At 37.0% G+C, this 21,519-nt stretch overlaps 1 protein-coding gene across 4 annotated transcripts in view; it reads right to left on the bottom strand.

Moving 5' to 3' along the window:
- Nucleotides 1-21,519, bottom strand: part of SETD3 (SET domain containing 3, actin histidine methyltransferase) — a 63,785-nt gene that overhangs the window by 27,575 nt on the left and 14,691 nt on the right. For 2 of the 4 annotated variants that reach the window (XM_055716823.1, XM_055716820.1), the window contains 5 exons: nucleotides 11,400-11,509; nucleotides 9,689-9,781; nucleotides 6,229-6,377; nucleotides 5,217-5,289; nucleotides 4,438-4,694 (listed from right to left, as the gene is read on the bottom strand). In XM_055716823.1, the coding sequence (XP_055572798.1) occupies nucleotides 4,438-4,694; nucleotides 5,217-5,289; nucleotides 6,229-6,377; nucleotides 9,689-9,781; nucleotides 11,400-11,502 (675 nt within the window). In that variant the 5' untranslated portion in view covers nucleotides 11,503-11,509. Of the gene's footprint in view, nucleotides 1-4,437; nucleotides 4,695-5,216; nucleotides 5,290-6,228; nucleotides 6,378-9,688; nucleotides 9,782-10,251; nucleotides 10,328-11,399; nucleotides 11,545-21,519 lie in introns of those variants that run through there. The other 2 variants (XM_014279716.3, XM_055716821.1) reach the window with 2 other exon arrangements.

Here is a 21,519-nt window from a genome sequence, read left to right as displayed (position 1 = left end):
ATAAAATTGTCTTTTGGTAAGGCAGTCTTTAACCTGTGGAAAAGAAACAACACTGCTTCAGACCCACAGTGTCCAAAATGTAAATAGTTTGGGCACTGCCACCTTCTTTAAGAGCACTCCCTGTCTTGATTGACATCTTGTTTTGATTTACCAAAACTTCTCTGTAGTAAACTACAAACAGGCACACAGATGCAACTGAAAGGCAAACACAAAGACCACTGCATATTCTTTTCAAAAAGCTTCAAACTTGATTGTATTTTCTTTAGGAATATAATCTCACTGTGAATGTCTGCAAACTATATGGCTCCCTCTTGTGCCTATTATACCACATTTCAGTGTACAAGAAAAAAAAAAGTTAACAGTAAGCCATAAATATCAGGGCTCTGTTCACCCTTCAGTAGGCATGCAATGCCCATAAATGTTAATGGAAGTCACATGCATACCTTCCAGGGCAAGAAAAAACCCTGCAGCAAAGAAAAGTTCTCTTTGGAACAAACTACAAAAACATCTTGCGAACTACAAGTCTGCTGCGATGAAAGTACTCTTTTGACCATTTGCTGCATTTTGATAGCAATGCAAAGGCCAAATACATCTTTAAAGTACATCTGTTAAGAACTTTTTAACTATTTTTTAGTTATCAAATTACATATGTTTAGAAAGGTGTCAGTGTGATTTATAGAGCCTGGCTAACATGATGCTCAAGGGTTTATTTTTGTCTACTCAACATCCCACCTGTTTCTGCTTATCAAACCAGACTACAGTTGAGCTTGCAACAGCTGTGAAATTCATAAAACTGCCCATTCTTCCTGTGCGTCCAGCCTAAGCACTTGAAGAAAGAGTTAGAACTGCAGTGTTCAGAGAAAGCCACCCTTATGGAGAAGCTAGGGAAATAAAACAGACCAGCACTTGTCAAACAATGTTTTAAACTGCAAACCTATCATTTCAGTAAGTCTAGCAATCCTATTTGGAAAGAAAGTGAAGCATTTAAAGAAATGATTTGTTAACCCTTTTATTTCCCCAGCCATAGAAACATTTTGCAGACTAAAAACACTGCAAAGGAATTAAAAAATCTTGCCTTTTTCAGTGTCTTCAACTATCAACAACACACCTTTCATTTCAAGATGCTACAAGTTTTACTTTTGCAGTAGAATTGCTATCAAGAAAGTAAATTTAGTTATAAGATTTTTGTATTACAAACAGTGCATTTATAAATTCAAAAAAGTATTAGTCTGCACACCTGAAGCCATATCAAAACCCCGGTCACACAAGACAGATTTCATTACAGTGCTTATGATAAAGCAGTAGTAGTACTGAATGAAATGATGGTCTACAAAAATCTAACATTCACTTTCATAAAGCTTGCAGAGTATGCTGCCTTCAATAGGAAAGCGGTTTTACTTTGCGTTTTTTCATTTACATGATGAATTCCTCTCTCCCCACCTCTTCTTACCTTTCCCATACGTTCATAAATTACCCTTAGCCCTAGTATTTTGTGGGTCAATTTTGTTCATAAAATGATATGAGTGCATGCAAGATTATGCTAAAATTCATTTCAGCTTGCTCTTATTTTTGACAGCAGAAACACAAATGAAGAAGTTTCAAAACTTTTCCCCAAGTTTTCATTAAAAGTGTTAGTAGTAGGTACCCAGTACATTCACTTGGCACTCCTGGAGCCAGTTGAAATTATGTATCTCCTTAACCTGCCATTTACTGAATACTAGTAACAAAACATTTAGCTGAAATTGTGGTTACATGGCTGTGCTGGAACATGGCACTAAACATTAGAATACACCTAAAATTTACCTAACATTTATTACCACTCATTCTCTAAGAAACAAGTAAATAAAGCAAATGATTCCTACCTGATCTACCTTCACGCTCACGCTCAACATGAAACAACAGCTATATTATACAAGAACATGAAACAAGCCATAAAAGCATTTGTCAGGAGAATGAAAAATCTGGTCTAGATTTCTGCCCACATGTGGCCAGAACCTACATTTCAACAGCTCATACAAACGGCAGTACTAAACACTTTCTTGAGTATACTAATATAAAGCTCAAAGAGAAGACAGTCATTTATTTAAACATTATTTCCACAAAGGTTTCCCATTGCTGCAGATCAAACTGAACTGAATCAGTTTCTACAATATCAGTTTGAGAAGTCTTCCTCCACGAGCTGCCATATCAGCTTCTGTAGAATTGCAAATGTAAACCAGAAAATATAACAGTGCAGAGTATTAAAGGTTTATTACCATGTTAAAGGAACATCACCATCACTGGGATTCTAAAGACTGTCTCTGCTCCTAAAGTCATCTCATGTACATTGTTTTCTTTACTTAAACTGTAGCTTTTCTTACTTGTAACAGTAAATAGCATGGACTTTGATGTGGAATATAAATTATTTTTTCATGAGACATAACTTTGAAGACATTAGCTCAAATACTATACAAATGATCTTTGATTAGCTTTAAGAGACAATAAGAGAAATAGCATGTTATTTGCCATCCTTAAACAATTGTGTACCACATGAAACTTTCATAAGCAAAAAGTGTTTTGTCAACCATTTAAGCTGCTTTTCACGTAAGAGGTATCTCATGCTTCAGCTGATGTTACACCACTGCATTTCATATACATTCTTCAGTTGTGCTTGCATCACTTTGATATCAATCTACATATATTCATCAACAACTGAGAAGTGGTTCTGAAATACTGGACACATGGCAGTCAAAATCCACAGTTTCAATCCAGAATTCTTTTCTCTGTAAAACTGTATTTCGTGGTTTTTTTTTAATTAATGTTGTGACCACATAATACTATTACTGCGGGATTAGTCAATGAAAATGATGGAACTAGTCCCAGTGATAGTTTAGCTATCTGCAAGTGTAGTATCTGCATGTACTGCAAGAACATGAATAGCAGTCGGAAGGGAAGAAGTGGATGAAGTTACACAACATTCTGCTAATAACTAAAACCAGTAGAACTATTTAGGGGTAAAAAAGATATTCTAAAGAACTAAAATTTAGGAGCTGTGTTTGCTCAGGTAGTACACTTTGAGAAACAAAGTGAAAAGCTGGAAGGTCAAGTGTGAACTGGCAGCCTAGAAGAGCACATGACAAGAAAAGACAGTTGGCTAAACTATTGTATGAATTGTGACACCTGGAAGGAAGAATTCTGTTCCTTCTTGATATTAAAGCCTTTGTTCATATCCTACTCCTTGTCTCAAAATGAAGTGCATCTTATTTGGGTTTCACCCATTATTTTTAAAGACTTTGGTTTTCAAAATGCATTCCTCCACTCCTTATACTTGGTCAATTGATGCTGTGTTTGAAACATATGAGGCTTTTCAAACACCAAAGAGCTAAGCAAAGTAATTTAACTTTTGTTGACTTAAACCAGTTAATAGAAAAGCTCTGGAACTCTGAAAGCATTAAAGGAGAACATTACTTTATGGCTTCTGACCTCTCCTATGGCCAAAAAAATGGTATCTACATCACACAATTGTGGAAATTCAGTACAGAGTCATATGCTTTTCACACAGATGGTGCCATAAAAAGCTCTGGATGTTTGGACATTGAGCGCTACCTTAACAACAACACATTACCATTCACTTACAACATCAATTATGTCTAGACATCAGTCAGAGTAACAGTTCTATCTTACAAACTCCATTTTAATCATTACTTCAGAACATGATGAAAAGTTCGCCCATCTCAAGCCTCCCCATATTCAAATTCTCACCAGATGGGCTTATCTTTGTACTTGAAAGCAATCAAAATAATTATGTTAAATAGAGAACAACAGTTAATCCAGGGTCATTGGAAATACAACATATGCGGTGGTTTTATTCTATGTCAATTAACAATTATAGTTTTACTTTGTTTACTGCAAACTACACATTTTTTCGAAGAGTCATAGAGGCATAGGTTGTAGATTTCTGCAGGTCACCTAGCTTAACTTCCCACTGGCAAACTTCTGATGTCTCGCTACCAGTAGCAAATTGAAAGCAGTAACTGGATAATCCCTTACCTTCTTTTCCTCAGAATAAACACATCCAGCTCCCTCAGTCTGTCCTTGTACAGATAAAGGGCTGAAGCAAATGACATCTTAATAGCCCTCCTCTGCTCTCATTCCAGTTTGTCAACATGTCTCTTGTACTGGTGGGCCCAAAATTGTAAGGTATTCCAGATGAAGCCTCACCCAGTGCCAAACAAAAGGCAGTAATCACTCCTCTCAATCAATTACATTCTTACATATTCATAAGCCTACTGAACTGCAAAATTTTAACAGCAGTTCAAAAAACAGCAGGAAACTGCTTTAACAATTTAAACACCTAAGAGCAATACACTTGGTCTATTATTTTGCATCATTGTTTTCACACTTCCCTTAATAATAGGGAGAACTACATATACTATATGCTACATTTAAGATGCTTACCTGAATAACTTTGTAGAAATAGGCATACTGTCGAGCTGTATTTTTATATTGGCTAAAAACATCATGTATGGCCTGAGTTGACTGAAGATACTGCACTTCATCTTCTTCAAAATAGAGAGGAGTGTCATATTCACTTGGGAGCGTCTGGATGTAGGGCAGCCAGAAAGAGTTGGGGTTGGCTCGCTCACAAAGAAGATGGAATGCCAATGTTATATTGCCCATGGCTTGAAGAATTCGATCTTGAGAATACAGGGATCCTGAATTAACCCAGAAAGGTGAGGCACTGAATTAATTGTCCATGGAAAATGTCAACTAGATTTACTTCAAATGAACATGATGTGGTAACATTAAGAATTTTCAATAACAACAACCACAAAAAAGCTTTTCAGGTTTCTAAAGTATTTAGCTGCCCACATTGTATTATGCTGCAAGTTATTTCACACAGTAAACACCTCGTGTACCATTGCATGACAGAAGACATGAAGAAACTAGAACAATACTCTCAGTACCTCAGAACATTTCATCTCTAAGTGTTATACAAGCTACATGATACGTGTTCCAAATAAGACACACACTTCTGGAAGAAAGTGCACTCAGTCAGAAACAAAGAGGAAAATTAAATTCTTTCCACTGACACTTCAAGCTTCTAGGCATTCCAAACCTGATGGTTGGCATGATAAGCAAGCCCTGTAATAAAGATCAGCTAAAAAAAGAAAGTCTCCTATTGAATAATCCCATGCATATCAACTTCTTGCTTAAGAACTTCCTTAAGCTCTTACCTAATACTGAATTTTTAGCTGACTCAACTGTCATTAACAGTTTTCTAGGAACCCATAGAAACAACTCTTCAGCCTACAGAAAAGAAAAAATGCATAGAGGGTCAGTTAGCATTTATATAAATATGCCAAGTGTTTGAAATGTTCGAATCTGCATTACACAGAGCTTAAAACAAAGACACTCAGATTACAAAATAATAGTGCTTGACTTTGGAACTGCTAACATGTAAATTGCACGCACAGTCTCAAAGCTACCAGATACATTATACTGTTATTAATTACATGATCAAATATTTTCTCTCAGTAGAGGTTTTTTCACATTGCCCATTCATAATTTAGAAGAACTGTTCAGGATTTTTATCAATCAGTAATACTAGACCTAATAACTGTGTGCTATTGAAGCCCCAGAATTAATATAGTATATATTAATATATTCTTTCCAACAATACCCGATTGTTCTTCAAAGCTGTTTCCCATCTGTAAAATGGGAATGGAAAGAGGCAATCTTTAATACTTACCTTTTAACAGTTAGCTAACTGTGTGTGTATATATTCATTACCTGATGATCAAAACAGTATTCTTTACAATTATCAGGTAATATTTGGGGGTTTCTTAAGGGTTTCTTAGATTTTCACTGGAAAGTAAGTATTGCAAATACCTCTTTCTGAGGCAGAAAGACCAATACTTTAAAAGAAGGGACATGAAAGAGGAGAATAGACTAAGTAGTTAGAAAACATGGATGAGAGGGATACATCAATGGGATAGAGCACTCCGGCGATGAAGTAGAGAGTACAGGCAAAAGAGGGGGCAAGAAAACCTGATTAAAAATTCACAGTACTATCCAATAGTCTTTATCAATAATTTTATTTCTCGAGTATGCATTGTTGAGAGCACTTCAGAAAAGCAGTTTCACAAGCAGTCAAAAGGGGGAAGGGAAGGTGGTGTACATTTCAGAGCTCTGCAGCTACATTCCAAACACGATTTTCTAATCTAAGTCAAATGTTCACATGCTCACCTTTATCTCTCTTGTTGCTTTCAAACCAAACCCCTCTTCTTCAAAGTTAGCTATTTCAAAACCCTCTGTGGATGCTCCGTTTTCAGTTGCCCATTTTATCAAATCAGGGAAATAGTCATCTCTTTTTCCATCAAAGACAACAGACAAACCTATATACACAATTTATTAAAAAACATGCAGAAATAAGAGGATCTAGATAGACAAAGAAGTTCAATATAAAAGCACGTGTAAAAAGCTATCTGTATCCCACAGCAGTTCTACTTTGAAGTAGCTAAATCAGAACTGGTCTCTGTTAAGTGTTACTCAATAGTATACAAATGTCAAACTCAATTTTCATGAACTTAAATATTCTGCCAAATTGGCTTACCAGTCATCCTAAAAACACAACCCCCTAAACTGAGCTGTGATGAAATATGAAGCCCCCCTCCTCTTTCCCTTTTAAAAAAGCTGAGTGAAAATATTTCCCAGCTTAATATTAATGATAAATGCAACCAACACAACACGTTAATGCAGTCACGAGGAGGAATTTGAGAGGCAAGCTGCAATTTCATTAATTCAGTACTGGAAATGACGATAAGCAGATCTCAAGTTCCTTCTCTCACATACAAGGCATTTACCTTTCCCTGTAGTGTACGGATCTACTAAAACAGCTAAGGACTGATTATCTTCCTGACATCACAGAGCTTGTCCAAATTTTTACACATTGCTTCTCCAACAGACATGTGGTCCACTGGTGAAATCACAAGCCTCATTCATTTCCTCAGCCTTTTTCCCCTTTACCATCATCTGATTTAAACCTATGCATTATAGTTCCTGGCTATGCTCAGCCAGCTCCTTCTGTACCTCTTTGCCTCTTGCGTTCTCTAGGGCCAGATTATGTCAGAAGTGTCCAAATGCCCCTGAAATGCTCAGGCCATTTTATGGGTGACAAAACATCATCAGTAAATTGCTTACATCCAAAGATATGTTGGTTAAGCACAGGGGATAAATGCATCTTTAGATTAAAAGGATTTTAGGAAAGTAGCATTAGTGTATTTGAAATATTGCCCCATCTCCAATTCATGCATTTCAAGACCCAGAACCAAACAAATCTGCAGTTAACATAAAAGTGTAAGTATCATCTAAAACTATATTCTTTGATGATACAGTATAAAAAAATAAATATTGATAAAACATTTTTTTGAACACAATGAGAATGTGGTGCACGGTGCTTTGAATTTTTTTTTTTTAGAAGCTAGTGTTTCTGCTTTATTTCAAAGTCCCTTCAGTATGCTATTTTCTGTGGAATATATTCAGAGCTAAGGCCTCACAAATCTAGTAGAGCTAGTTGCATAGCTTCTGCAGAACTTGATAGGTGTTTATACTGTCCAGGACTTTGCTCTTTTGGTTTCCAACATTTACTACTGCAAAAGGCTACTGGAAGCTTTTAACATCCAGCTTGTATTTGGAACCACTCTGTAAGCATCTCTGAAATTCTACCTTTGTTCCTCACATATGATGTAGTCCAGTATTTCCCACATTTCTCCAAATTAAAGAGAAGAGCAGCCCCTTTAAATTACAAGCACTAATGGGGAACAATTTATTTCTATACTGCACAAAATATAGCTATACTTATGAAAATCTATATTGAAAAACTAGTTTTATTTAAGATTTTGCTAATGAGTCAAGGAAAAATTTTAGACAGTAATACTACTCAGCTTTCAAATTAAGAGTTTTCTATAATCAAGATCATATTAGTTCACATTCTGCAACCCAGTGTTTTATTCAAGAAGTACGATGCTTTAGGCAGTATATATTCATTTGTATGTCTCAGAGTTCCCAACAGCAATTTATACTTCCTTTGCTAATAGTTTAAAGCCTTTATTAAGCTAGAAATCTCTGTAGTATAAATCACTATGTTGCATTAAAAAATAGTTTTGAGACATCATACTATTGATACTCACTATGTTTGTAAAAATGTTATATTAAAAGACATGTGTATGTCAACAGTGCTGTGGTTAGCAGGCTTTGCATCTTTCAAGGAAAAAAAAGCCACACTCCATTAACATAATGCTGTTATACTAATTCTGCCACCTCCACCAGCAGCCACGTTCCCCATGGATGGTTCGATCTTTCTGGTACAGAAGAAAGATACAGTGAACAGGCCAACCCCAATGCCAACTCTGTTCTTGTTAACATGAATTATGTTTTACCATAACACATGTATCACATCATAAAAACCTAGACATGTACCATAAATTTATAGAAGTCACGGGACAGCAAAACAATGAACCAAGTTCATCTCTCTACAGCTACAGGATGCAGTCACTCCACCTAACAGTAACGTTTATTCTTCCATATGCTCTCTGCCAATAACCAATGTTCAGAGGTTTTAAAGTCCTTTCGCGAAAGAAGTTTTTTACACATTAGTCAAAATATATTAAAAACTGGTGCGAAAAGGACATTTCAAGCCTCTAAGTACTTGTTTCATCAAGCAAGTACATGAACCACTCAAGCTCCATTTTAAATGCAGTCTGGCTTTTTTTCCATCACTGTGTAAATATCAGAGAAGAAAGAATTGTTTCAGGACTTTTTCAGGTATGTCCAGCCCAAATCTATTAATTTCAAGGTTAAAAAGTTATTTCTCAGCCATTAAAATACACTAGTTATAAAAGAGGCTAATTTTAATAAAATTACTTGAAAAGCATTTTTTAGAGCATACCTCCGAATAAAACCAAAGCTAATATGAAAATAAAGTATCACAGTGAGGTTTGCAGAACATATCGCGAGAAAACTGTTCTAGCCTAAAGAATAAGTGTACCTTAAAGTCAGCATGATTGGCAATAAAACTCCATATTAACTGTGGTACCATAAGCATTTCTTTATTTTAGTTGTGTGCTTGATTTATAGCAGATAGATTTATTAGATGATGCAGTTATTTTGTGCATTTAGATATTTTTATTTTGTCATAATTTAGCATCATTATGTTGAACTGCTGAAACTGTTTCTATGTCCAGTAAAGTGTTCATGTTAAAATAAAATGGTAAGAAAATTAAATACAAAATGTTCAGATTTATAGAGGCAGAGGGGCATAATATGCTAACAGAAATCAAAAAGACCTATTATTCTCAAAGGACTTTTACTTCTAGACTTCAGACTGTCATCTCATCACAGTCTCAAGCCCCTTTTTCTACTTATCAGACAGAACTATCACAGGAGCATTTATCTGTGATATTCACTCAGAATTCTAAGTACTGAAATGGTTAACGCAAATATTCATGCCCACCAGAACACTGCAGAAACACTTGCAACTGTAAAAAGCAACTGTATGTCACAGAACTAAGATTTTCTGTCACAAAATAACAGAATTGCATATTTATATAATAACAAGAAAAAGAATATTCCTTTTAGATGCCAACAGACAATTCCTTAGGCAAATCAATACCCTGAGATGCCCTTATCAAAAGTCTTTCACATTTACCTTTTTGCTTTTTGCGAATTTTCTCAACAAGCAAACGAATCTGAACATATTCTTCCCATTCCTTACCAGGACCTGGTGTAGGACTACTGCATTCTGAAAATACAAATGCCAAATAATTATTTTTTTTGTTAATAAAGTGTGTATATATATATATTTCAACATAAGAGATAAAGATCATGGTTTCACAGCAACTTTAACTGAATCTTAACACTACTTGTCCTTCAAATACGCTTACATGGTAAACATGACAATCTCCATTGTTACAAACATCCCCTTCTTCGACATGTGATTAACAGAGACTTTTGAAATTTTCACAGTATACCTTACCTCAATTTCTTTTCTTTTCTTTTTTAAAATATTCTTTCAGATGTAAGAAATATCAAATGTTTAAAAAGCTAGGAAGAAGAAAAGGTAAACAACCAGACCATTAAGTACACAGTTTCTCAGATAAAACAAACAAAAAAAGACTGTTTTCAATAATCCAATCAAAGTACTGTTTACATTAGCCTGCTTGCCAGCATTCTTGCAGTAACAAAAGCAGATGATAATAGCACAGAGCTTACCTTCAGTAACTGAGAAATTTGCTGGTACATGCATTTGACCTGCCTAGTCAATACTGTTTTCATAGATGCATGCGTACTGGAAGGACAAGCAAAGGAACACTTAGCCAAGCTTTAGCTTTAGATCATATCCACAGTGTCTCTGACAAAATTCTAAATGCCAGCGTGTGGATTTCTTGATCTAAGCTGCATAAATCCAAGTGGACAGCTGAAGATTACCTTGCCTAACTGATCTGAAAAATCTTTGCATTGAATAAAATATGGAAGCCTGACAAAAAGAACAGATGATACTTGTCTTTGCTTAGAAAATTAGATCTATGTTTTATATTTGGTAGCAAAGCAGAGGCCAATTGTAGCATAAGCATCAAACTGCTCTGCCAACTCCTTGTCTCCTTTTCATGAGCAATGCTAAAGAAAAATTACATATTTTTTAAGGCAACATTTAGATGTGTCCAGGATATGAGAAATGGACTTTCGTTTCAACAAGCAGTGTAATTCAGCACAGTTACTAATGACAGTAGACAGAGCGAACAGCATTTTAGCATCGTCATATGAAATTATGCTCTGCTTTTCATATTTACTAGAAATAACAGAGGAGCTCCAAGTTCCTCAACTACTGAAACAATCTTTGGTCTACAAACAATGACTAAGCACTACAAAAAGTTTCCAAACAGCAAAAAAAAATTATTTAAGCAATAAAAATATCAGTACAGTTGAACTCAGTTGTATTGCTGCTTTCCACAGTTAGTTTCTCTACTCTGATATCAGTTCAAAGTACTGTTCAAATGATAAACAGAAACAGTGCAATTCTTACGGTTTACAAGAAAAATATTTTTGACAAAGCTTCAATGTCCAGTTATCTAGAGCAGTGTCCTTTTAATCTAATCTCACCCAATATTTATGCTTGTGTTGAGATGTAAAGCCAAACACTGCCAGAAATATGGCAGGTCCAATACATACACAAATAATTATGCCAATAATGGCATATAGTAACAGAGCTAGATACTCTAAGATACATACTATACTATCTTAAGGAGGCTGAAATAGCAAGCTTGGCCAGTTACAGGAAGTGAACAGTTTCAATAACGTAATGTTTTTGAGTGGTCTGCACACCATCCCTTTTCCCAGAGAGGCACAAAAATGAAACTTACTTTGCAATAACTCACTAATTAGATTCAACATTTCCTTTGGAGACACCGTTGCTGCGGCTCCTGTACCTGACTTCTGAGTTTTTACTCTGCTTTTCTTCCCCATCTTCCAACTAAAACAGATGAAGCAGCACACTGTCACCAATCACTAAGAAACAAAATACAGTACTGATGAATGGACAAGACCACCTCTGATCGGTCACTGAAAAAAATAAAAAAGGATGAGGAGTTGTCTCTGGCATATATACCTGTGAAAGTGTTATTTGCATGGCCTGAATGTCAGGCAACCATACAGTGCAATCTGAAGCAATATTTCATGTAGTTGCATATTAATTACCTCAGAGCAATTAGAAACTAGAAATCTTAGAGAGAAAATAAATAAATCATTCAGCTCATAGTTGTGACCATGCCGAAGTAGTAATCCAAAATGAATAGAAAATTAAGTATTCAGTTTCAAGATAAAATCAAAATAATGTATGTATATCTTTGCAGCAGCTCCTTCAGGTTCAAGACAACCAGTTAAGAAAAACTCTTCAGTTACCACAAATAAATGGAACATCATCCTTGGCTGCTTTTTCCAATATTCAAAGTCCCTTGTTCTCATGGAGGACTTAAATCATACATCATCTACTGGAAGGGCAGTGTAGCAGGGTGTGAAATATTCAGGGAATTTCTCACATGCACTGGAAGCAATTTTTGATGCTGGCACTGAACAGGCTTGTAGGGGAGGAGCTGCACAGGATCTGGTACTCACGAATAAGGAAGAGCTGCTTATGCAAATGATGGCCAACAGCAGCCTGGCATGCAGTAATCAGGAAATGGTAGTGTAAGATCTTGAGGAAAGAAAGGAAGTAAAGTAGTACACTAAAGACTCTGGACTCACAAAAGTAGAGTTGGTGCTTGCTCAGGGAACAGTAAGTAGAACACCCTGGGAAGCTACAAAGGATTCCATGTCAGCCCACCATCTTCCTGAGCTCTCTTCCCCGAGCACAAAAACAAGCCTTCCTCACCTACAAGAAAATCAGCAGGCACAGCAGAAGGCCAGCTAATTGTACACGGGACTCCTCACTGGGTGAGCTCAAATGAAACAGAAACATATAAAGTGGAAGTGGGGACAGGCAACCAGAGCAGAACACAGATGCACCCGTCTGGGCAAGCAGAGACCGAATTAATGGGGGCAAAGCTTGTCTGGTGTTGATATTGAAGAGGGATGTCAAAGGCAAGAAGAAACACTTCCACAGGTACACCATGCGCAGAAGATAGATTGGGGAAAGAGTAATTCAGCTATTAAATCAGGAAGAAATCTCATAATGAAAGGTACAGAAAAAGTTGAGGTGCCCAACACCTTGAGCAGGTCTTTACCAGTAAAGTCTATCAGGCTTCCCAAGTTTCTGCATCTAGCAGCAAAGCTTGGGGGAAAGAAGCTATCAAGTTAAAATGCTGTTTAGGTAAGATGGACCTACACTAGTACATAGGACCAGATGGGAAACATCCAAGGTATAAGAAAGCTAGCTGACATCACTGCAAGGCTGCTGGCTATCATCTTTGAAAAGTCATGGTGATTGTCTATGACAGGAAACAGATAACTTACAAACAAACAAAAAAAAACCCAATAGAAAAGCAAGGTGGGGACAGGAGAGGATAAAGGATGCAGGAAATTAGATAGTAGTCTCACCTCATGTGCTGTACAAAATGTAGAGTGAGACCTAAATGGAAGCTACTTCCAGGCACAATGGACATCAATATGACTGGGATCAGACAACAGACTTATAAAGGCAAACCGTGTACAACCAACTTGACTGCCTTCTGAAGAAACAGCTCTGTGGACCAGGGAAAAATCGGCGGTTGGCAATTTGATTTAAGCAAGGCTTTTAATGCTGTCTTCCTGGGTGTCAAACTGAATAGGAAGACAACAAAGTGGACAAAAAAATGCCTTGGACTACGAGGTTCAAAGAGTTGTGGTCAACAGTTGTAAATCTAACTGTCAACTGTTAGACAGGGTATTCCTCAGTGGCTAATACTGGGCAACATCTTCAACAGATTTGGATTCTAGGACAGAAAGCATCTGCAGCAAACTTACAGATGACATAAAATGGGGAAAGTAGTCAACATGTTGGAGGGCAAGGCCACCATTCAGAGGGACCTCAACAAACTGGAGGAAGTAGCCAACAGGAACTTTATAAACAAAGACAAATGTAAAGTTTTCTGCATTTGGGAAGGAAAAAACTCTATACAGTGTTACAGCTGCTGACTGGACAGGCAGCAGCTTTGCAAAAAAGGACTTGGAGACTCTAGCAGACAGCAATTTGCAGTGCACCCTTAAAGCAATGAAAACTAACTGTAGTTTGAGCTGTATAAACAAGAGCACAAACAGCAGGTCAAGGCTAGTAATTATTCCCTTTTGCTTGGCACTGGTGAGGCCACATTTAAAGTACTGTACAGTTTTGGGCCATACAGCACAGGAGATACATCTGTGAAGGACATTAAAATAGCAAAAGGGCTGACACATGAGATGAAAGACATGATGAGGGAGCTGGGTTTGTTCTGTTTGAAGAAAAAAAAAAAAGAGCCCATACTGCCTTCAACTATGTAATGGGGAGTTACACGAAGGGTGGAGGCAGATTTTCTCAGGCAAGCACAGCAAAAGGTCAACAGGCAACAGTCACATGATGCCACAAAGGATATCCCAAACAAGTACAAGAAAACTGGCCATAAGGGTGACTGAATACTAGAACTGGACAGAGATTTAACAGCATCTCCAAGGAACCTTGGAGAATTAAAGTTTGACTTGGCAAGGCCACAAGCAACCCGATTTACCTTTGAAGATAAAGCAGAAAATTGAGCCTCTCAATCTCCAGAGGTCCCTTTCCATCTACATTTTTCTATGATTCTACGTGTTGCTGCAGCTGATGTTTTCATCTCTACACAGGCAGTCTATGCAGTCTATACGGTATATAATATCTTCCTGTACAGTACAGAAGATTCTATGTTCAGTTACTTTGCAGTGAGAGGAGTGTCAGACACAATTCAGGTAACTTTGGCCATCTGAAAGATATTAACTGCCTGAGTCATCAAGATCACCTCAGTCATAGCAGCTTTATCACACACTGCACAGTAAAATCCATAAAAGTGCTAAAAATCACTGTATAGAAGTAGTACTTTGGATTCCAGGTGTTCTGAGCTCCCTGTATATATAAAAGGGACCCTTTTACCCTCAGTCAGTGCAGCTAGCTTACCCAAAATGAAATGTTTCCTCTCATACTCTACCAAATGCTCTTTGGCAGCTGATATTAATACTAGAATGTACTGACCAGCAGCTGAAAAGCTGCTTCTTCACACCAACCAAGGCTGAAACAATTGCAGTCTATATGTTAAGTAACTATATGGCAGATCATTTAAATACAAATGCTATTCATGACAAAAATTCTAGTGGGAAAGGTAGATAATCTGTCTGCTTTCATTTTCTATTAAGATTAGAGTGAACAAGAAACTGCCAAGCCCAAAGCTTATTTTAAATAGTAACTCTGAATGATTAGAAAGCAAGTTAAGGTTAATATTGTTAACTTACTAACTCAAAATTAAAGGAGCTTAAAACGGATGGAAAAGACAACACTTCCTAATAAAAGGGAAAAGATATAAGGCAAAACTGTAAGATGTTTTCAAAAAGAAAGGCAAACCAACCTAACTCATCTTCCAACATTAAACACAGCGCAAGGAAGACTGAATACATGGAGACTGAAGTCCTGGGGCACCCACCCCCCCCCTCGATTTTATCTCTCTCTAGCAGATATCAGAGGCTCAAACAACCCCATCTGCACTGCTTGATGTTAATCAATCCCCGTTGAGTTGCATAACTGACTTTCCCAATACAGTTTCTACAATGAAAAGCCCTTGTACAGTATGGTAACGACAGATCCCACCGATTCAAAGTGGGAATCACACTGGCTGGTCACATCCCTTTAAGTTTGTAAACGAACCCCGGACATTGTCTTGAAGGACAGTGCTCTACCACAAGCAATTACATTTGATACGAGAATTTACAACATTTTTCAGCTCATATGAAGCGGAGAATAATGCTCATTATGAGATCCATGTTGAATTTATAATAGTACAAATTTGAAATAGGATTAACACTATATTATGGCAAGTTGGCTATTTATGTAAGACAAAGAAGAACAATACCAACAAAAAAAGAACTTAGAAAAGTGTACTTTCAGGGTCTTCCCATTATACTCTTTCCTCCCCACCCCCCGCAATGTTCTCATACTTGTAAAAAAGATAAATAGAGTTCTTGGTACACAAGGCTAACTTCACAAAGACTTTATTTTCACATCACCTATTCACTTGAGTGTTCCCTTCTCCCATATGCCACCCTGTTACATTTATTTTAGACCTTGCTGCTCTTAAAAGAAATCAAATCAGATGGGTCTGTAATGGATCCAACAGCAGGTTTGGGGACAGTCCAAAATCTTCATGGCAAGAATAATGCAGTTCTGTGTTGAGTCATACAAATGGTTTTCTACGCTCCCTCTAAGCACAATCCCCCGCATCATCAGAAAATTAAAGCACTCACACAGTATATTCCATGTTACAATGACATGTTATGATGACATATAGTTTATATCAATCAAGATGCTCATAAATATTAAGATAAGTTGAACAACTGAAATTCTTTTGAAGGATCTTCGTTCCTCATTTATAAAAGCAAAGTATGTTTGCCAACCAATAAATTGAGGAAAAGTAATCTTAAGTGTTCTGTATATACAACTACCAAAATACTGCAGGCTTTTTTCTTTTTTAAAGTTGTATTTACGGGAAGGATCTGCTTGGAATACAAACATCCATTGGTAGATTTTATGAGAAGAAAAAAACCTAGATAACTGTGCACTTATGTGTGTGGAGGCATGGAAAGTGCCACCATGCAATCAGAACAATAATACACCAATACATAAAGCTGTAGGAACATGGTACATGGTCAGCACTAAATATTGAATTTTTCCCCATATGAAACGTGTTTAGTAGCAAGAACCTACTTTTGCAGTGAAAGCATTGCCAAGACTTACATCTAAAGGTAAAGCTGATTTTGGAGTATGCGAAGTTCAGCTTCCCAAATATGACAAAAAGAAAAAAATTGAACAACACTTAGTATCTGCTTTACAATCACAGGTGAATATTGTTTTAGAGACCAAAAAAAATAAGTATCTCTAGCTGAAATCTGCGCTACACAAGTAAGAAATTCAAGGCTAGTACAAGATATGTCTCAGCTCCTGCTGCTCAGGTAACATGCAGCAAACATAGGAAAAAACAAGTTCAGTGAACACAGCTCATGAGATTGATGGCACCCCAATCAGAAATGCATTTTTTCAGTTGGATGCTACCAGTACGTGAACATGAAATAAGCTCTATAAGTATCTTCGCTCTCTCCTTTGATGCATGTATCTTGTTTAAACTATTGCTTCTTAGTCATCAGAATTTCTATAGAGAAAATATGCTGCATGCATGATTAAATCAGCAAGTCACTCTCACACAAAAAAGCAAAACCAGCAGACTGATATCTTGAGCTATCTTGTTATGGAAGTATTTCCTTTTAAGGAATCATCTATCTTGATCAAAACTGTACTTTTTTATCTAATTCCCAATCAGAAAAATAGGTTCCTACATCCTACATTACTTATCTCCATTCACTGCTCAGTTACATAGAACAAATATAACTACTTAAGATCTAATGCATCTGGCAGCTGTATTGTTTAGTAAAAGCCATAATTTGAAAGGAATTGCTGCTATACATAGCTGTCTGGAAAATGTATTCCAAATACCAACCCAGCAGAGCTGTGCAGCATTAAAAACTAACCATATATTATATTTTATATAATATATAATTCAAAAATAGAATATGAAAACTTTTTCAAAATTTCTGAAAACATGCAGCATAATCCAATTTCACATTTGGCAAAAACCAGCTCTGCCATATTTAACCAGCAAATGATGAGTTATAATGATAACATGAGACTAAATGTGGAGAAAATAAGCATGGTTCCTTTGTAAGATTAGATTTTGTAATTAAAATTACATTAATAAAATTACAGTTCATGAAAGAGACTTTACAGTCAGATTTCAATTCTATAGAAATTCCTGGAATTCCAAAGAAAGATTCTGACCTTCACAAAAACCAGTATTTTAAAATGTGAAATAAGATTTCAGATATAAGGCATCTTTTTTTTTGCAAGCGACTAAAACTATTGTTAAGTATGAGCCCATTTCTCAACGCAGCAATGAAAAAAGACTGTTTGCCATACATGCATGACAACAGAAGCAGCAATATAAAATATAGCTGCATAACATACAGACAAAAACAAAATAAAAAATCCTTGAAGACTGAGATGAACTGCAGACTTCATAAATATCTGAAGCAGCAGCAATATACATTTCAGTGGAAAAGTGGTTAGGGCGTTTTTTCCTTCCCCCCCCAAGTTTGCTTTTCTGGTTGTCTTCTCATGAATATTTTTTAAGTACTATGCTAGGTTTCCTTTCAAATGAATATTGTTGAAAGTTCCTAAAAGCATCTTGCAAAGAGAGAGCATGCTGACAGCAATGATGAATAAGCTTGGTAACATACAACACAGCCACATTTCCAAATATAGTGTAATCAGCTGGCTTGGCAAAAAGACTCATGCCAAAACTGGCAGCGAGGGGTGTAAATGATCCGTCTTCCTCCTTCTAATACTGCTATCAAAGAGCAGTTGTGTTGTATCAGACTTTGAAATCGTTCCTACATCACACAAAAATAACGCTTTAATGAGCTGTAAAACAGAAATATGCCTCCTCTTGAATTACAGCTTTAAAAAGTGAGTGTGTTCACCTAACAGCTTTAGAAGGTAACCATGAAAATAGCATGTGTTTGGGTTTTTGTTGGTTGGTTTGGGGTTTTTTTTGGTTTTGGCTTTTTTGGGGGGGTCAGGGGGAGAGTGGGGTGGTGGTTTTGAGGTTTGTTTTGCGGTTTTTTGGGGGTTGTGTTTTTGGGTTGGGTTTTTTGTTGTTGTGAGGTATTTTGGTGGGTTTGGGGTGGGTTTGTCATTTGGTTTTGGGTTTTTTTTTGTTTTGGTTTGGTTTTTTTTGAAAAAGACATGACTGCTTAAACATTTTAAGAAAGTTGATACTTACGGTATTAGTGAACTTGGACTACATTTCCTTATGGAAGCAATGACAAGGATGATAAAATATAGATCTTCCTAAACAATACTTCAGAAAAAAAAATAATATCCATTTAATCATTAACAACCCTGCCAGCTTTTCACATATACATAGACCACCAATAAGTTCATTGCAACACTACATAGAGCTGCAGTTAAGTTTGACAGAAAAAAAAAATCCATCATAAGGCACTATAAAGATATCTACCTCTCATTCACCAGTTAAAAATACAAACTTGCAACCTTTGTTACAGAATTGTGAATGCAATCATTGTACTAAACAAAAAAACAGATCAATTTTCATGTATTAAACAGTGTTAGTTTTAAAAAAATTATCCAACATGATGCCGAATATATTAAGTATGATTTCTTCTGGATATGCACCTCCCTTTCTCATACAGGCCTTTTCCAACAGTCCCAGAATCCCTGCAGTGCTCTCAGTTACCTTCCCAGTCTCTTCCAGGACTCCACGTTGCTTTCAGTTCCACCCCCCCCGTGACCTTACTAGCCAGGCAGCAGCATCTTTTGCAAGTTTATATAGTTATTTTGCAGGTATAACTGCACACACAGGACAAACATCAGCACACATGTTGACTAAGAAACAGGCCCAGCAGATAAACTGTTCTCAACACAGCTTTTCTCCTCTAGTAAGTGGACCAACTTATGTCTGAGTTCTCCCACTCTCAAAGCTGATTAAAAACAGCTAGCATGTTGATAGACAAAGCAGGAAGAATCCACCAGCAGACAGAACTAACATGCTCCTATAAGCCTTATTTGTTTAAGCTATTGCTGTTTACTTTGCAGAGTAGTAAACCAGCTACTCGAAAAATCTGCGGAGTTTTTACAGTAACCACCAAGTTAGGAATTCCTACAGCAAGAGTTATCCCTTCAAGTTTAACTTTGCTTCAAGGACTCAGTATATTCCAATGCAATATCTTAACATTGTATCTTCTTTTAATTCAGATCCTTGTCGGTGCTAATTACATTATGTTCTCATTATGTAATAGTTCCCACCCCACGCATCTTCTTGGCATGTACTAGCACAGAAGGTGAGGGGTGCAGATCTAGAATAAGTATTAGAAGGACAGATATGGGTCAACAAGGGCAGACAAGGAGAAGACAAGGGAATTCTCAAGCCATGAGAAGAGCACGGAGAGGTGAGTATAGTAGGTGGCTGTGGGATATGTTCCTTGGCTGCATTGAGAGGGAGGACAGATGAGTAGGATGCACAAAAACCAGGCTTGCAAATTTTTTTCTAGTTTGATTGCCTAGACTAAGTCATTTTCCCCTCTACTTCAGAGAGGGAACTGTATCATCTCTTATATCAACATATGCTAAGCAGCCAGGGTCTTGAGGGACAAGCTTAATGCTTACAGGCAATTGACAGTTGTCCAATCTATATGTAGAGCACAATATTACACTTGATATGACCAGGCTTACAGGGAATGTGATCTTTTGCTTCCACTGATGAAGTTTTTTTCTCCTAAACTTGAATCTTATGACTGTGGGTACAAAGATAAATACACTTTATAGCAAAATAGAAAGTATGAAATCAAGAAGTGTAAGAACAGTGTGGGTGGAGGAAGAGATCTGTGATCTTTAAGAAAAATTCAGCTTATACATTTACAATGAACACTATGTTTGCTTGTGAAAACCACCTACATCATGTCACTTGGAAACCACATAACACTCATCACTCCTAAGGTATTAATCTAGATGTTCCTACTAAATAAATGAGTAATTATTTACTGATTCAATCCCTTTCCCCCCCAACTCTCAATCTCTCACCTTCCCTGTACTCCACCCCTTCTCTTCTTGCTATTAATTCTCCTTTCCCACCCCCGCCCTTTCCTTTTTCTTTCATTTCCTCTACAAACCTACCCCAAAAGCTCCACTAAATACAATGTCATTGCAGTTCACTGTGTGTACCTTCTTTCTCGAGCATGTTTCTGTTCTATTTAAGTTGTAAGCCCTTTTGGAAGTGGGGACCTCCTGTGATTATAGAAGGCTTATAACAAGGAGAACTTTGTTTTTTTTCTCTTTTCTTCCAAACCGGATCTTAAGTATTGCCATAATACTGATGACAATGTTGACAAAAATGACTACAGAAAGCACTAAGGTTAATGATATAAAAGCATATACTGTTTCCACTGAAAATACAATTTGTGTTTCCCAAGAACTCCCTTAGCTGTTATACTATACCCGCACTACTTCCTTCTTTAAGAGCTAGCTTTGATACACTTGCTCCCTGCGACAAGATGCTGTACTGCGAATCAGTCCAATGCACAGTCCCACTAATACAGCACCCTAGGTTCTTCTGCTCTCCCAAAACAACTTGCACCCCTCAAAAGTCAGTTCTTTCCTGCTAGTTAAGAAAACTCTGTAAACTCTCTCCTATACAATATAGGAGTCGTACCATGTTTTCATCTGATCATCAAGTCCAGAATGCCATCTCCGGCAGCAGCTTACGGCTCCAGATACACGTGTTCTGCAGGAAGAGGGCAATCCCAGCACACACATATATTGGTTATACACTGCAGTTCTCTTCCAGTTCCATCTTATGAGATTCTGCTTATGGTTCCTCCCTCCTTTTCTAGTCTCTGCTCCCCAGATTCAAGCCCCTATAAATTCACAGGGATTCTTCCTCGCTCTTCTTAATTAAAAAACACTTACCACATGCCCTAGTATCTTCCCACCTCTAAAAAACAATACTGAGTAGCATCCACCATCTCCTGGATGAACAGTGAGAACAGAAGCTGCTCTACTGTTTCTTTTTAAAGCCTACAGTTTTCATCCTCATCGTAGTCTTCTTTATTTCTCTTCTCCCCCCACCCTGTCTTTTACCAGAAGAAAAGTAACAATAACAGCAACCAAGAGCAGGTATTAGAGAGCTACAGGAAAAGCATGACAGAAGGATTTTTCTCCAGTAGGTT

Source organism: Falco cherrug, chromosome 7, assembly GCF_023634085.1.
Source record: "Falco cherrug isolate bFalChe1 chromosome 7, bFalChe1.pri, whole genome shotgun sequence".
Taxonomy (NCBI): domain Eukaryota; kingdom Metazoa; phylum Chordata; class Aves; order Falconiformes; family Falconidae; genus Falco; species Falco cherrug.
This window is presented reverse-complemented; position numbering and strand designations above follow the sequence as displayed.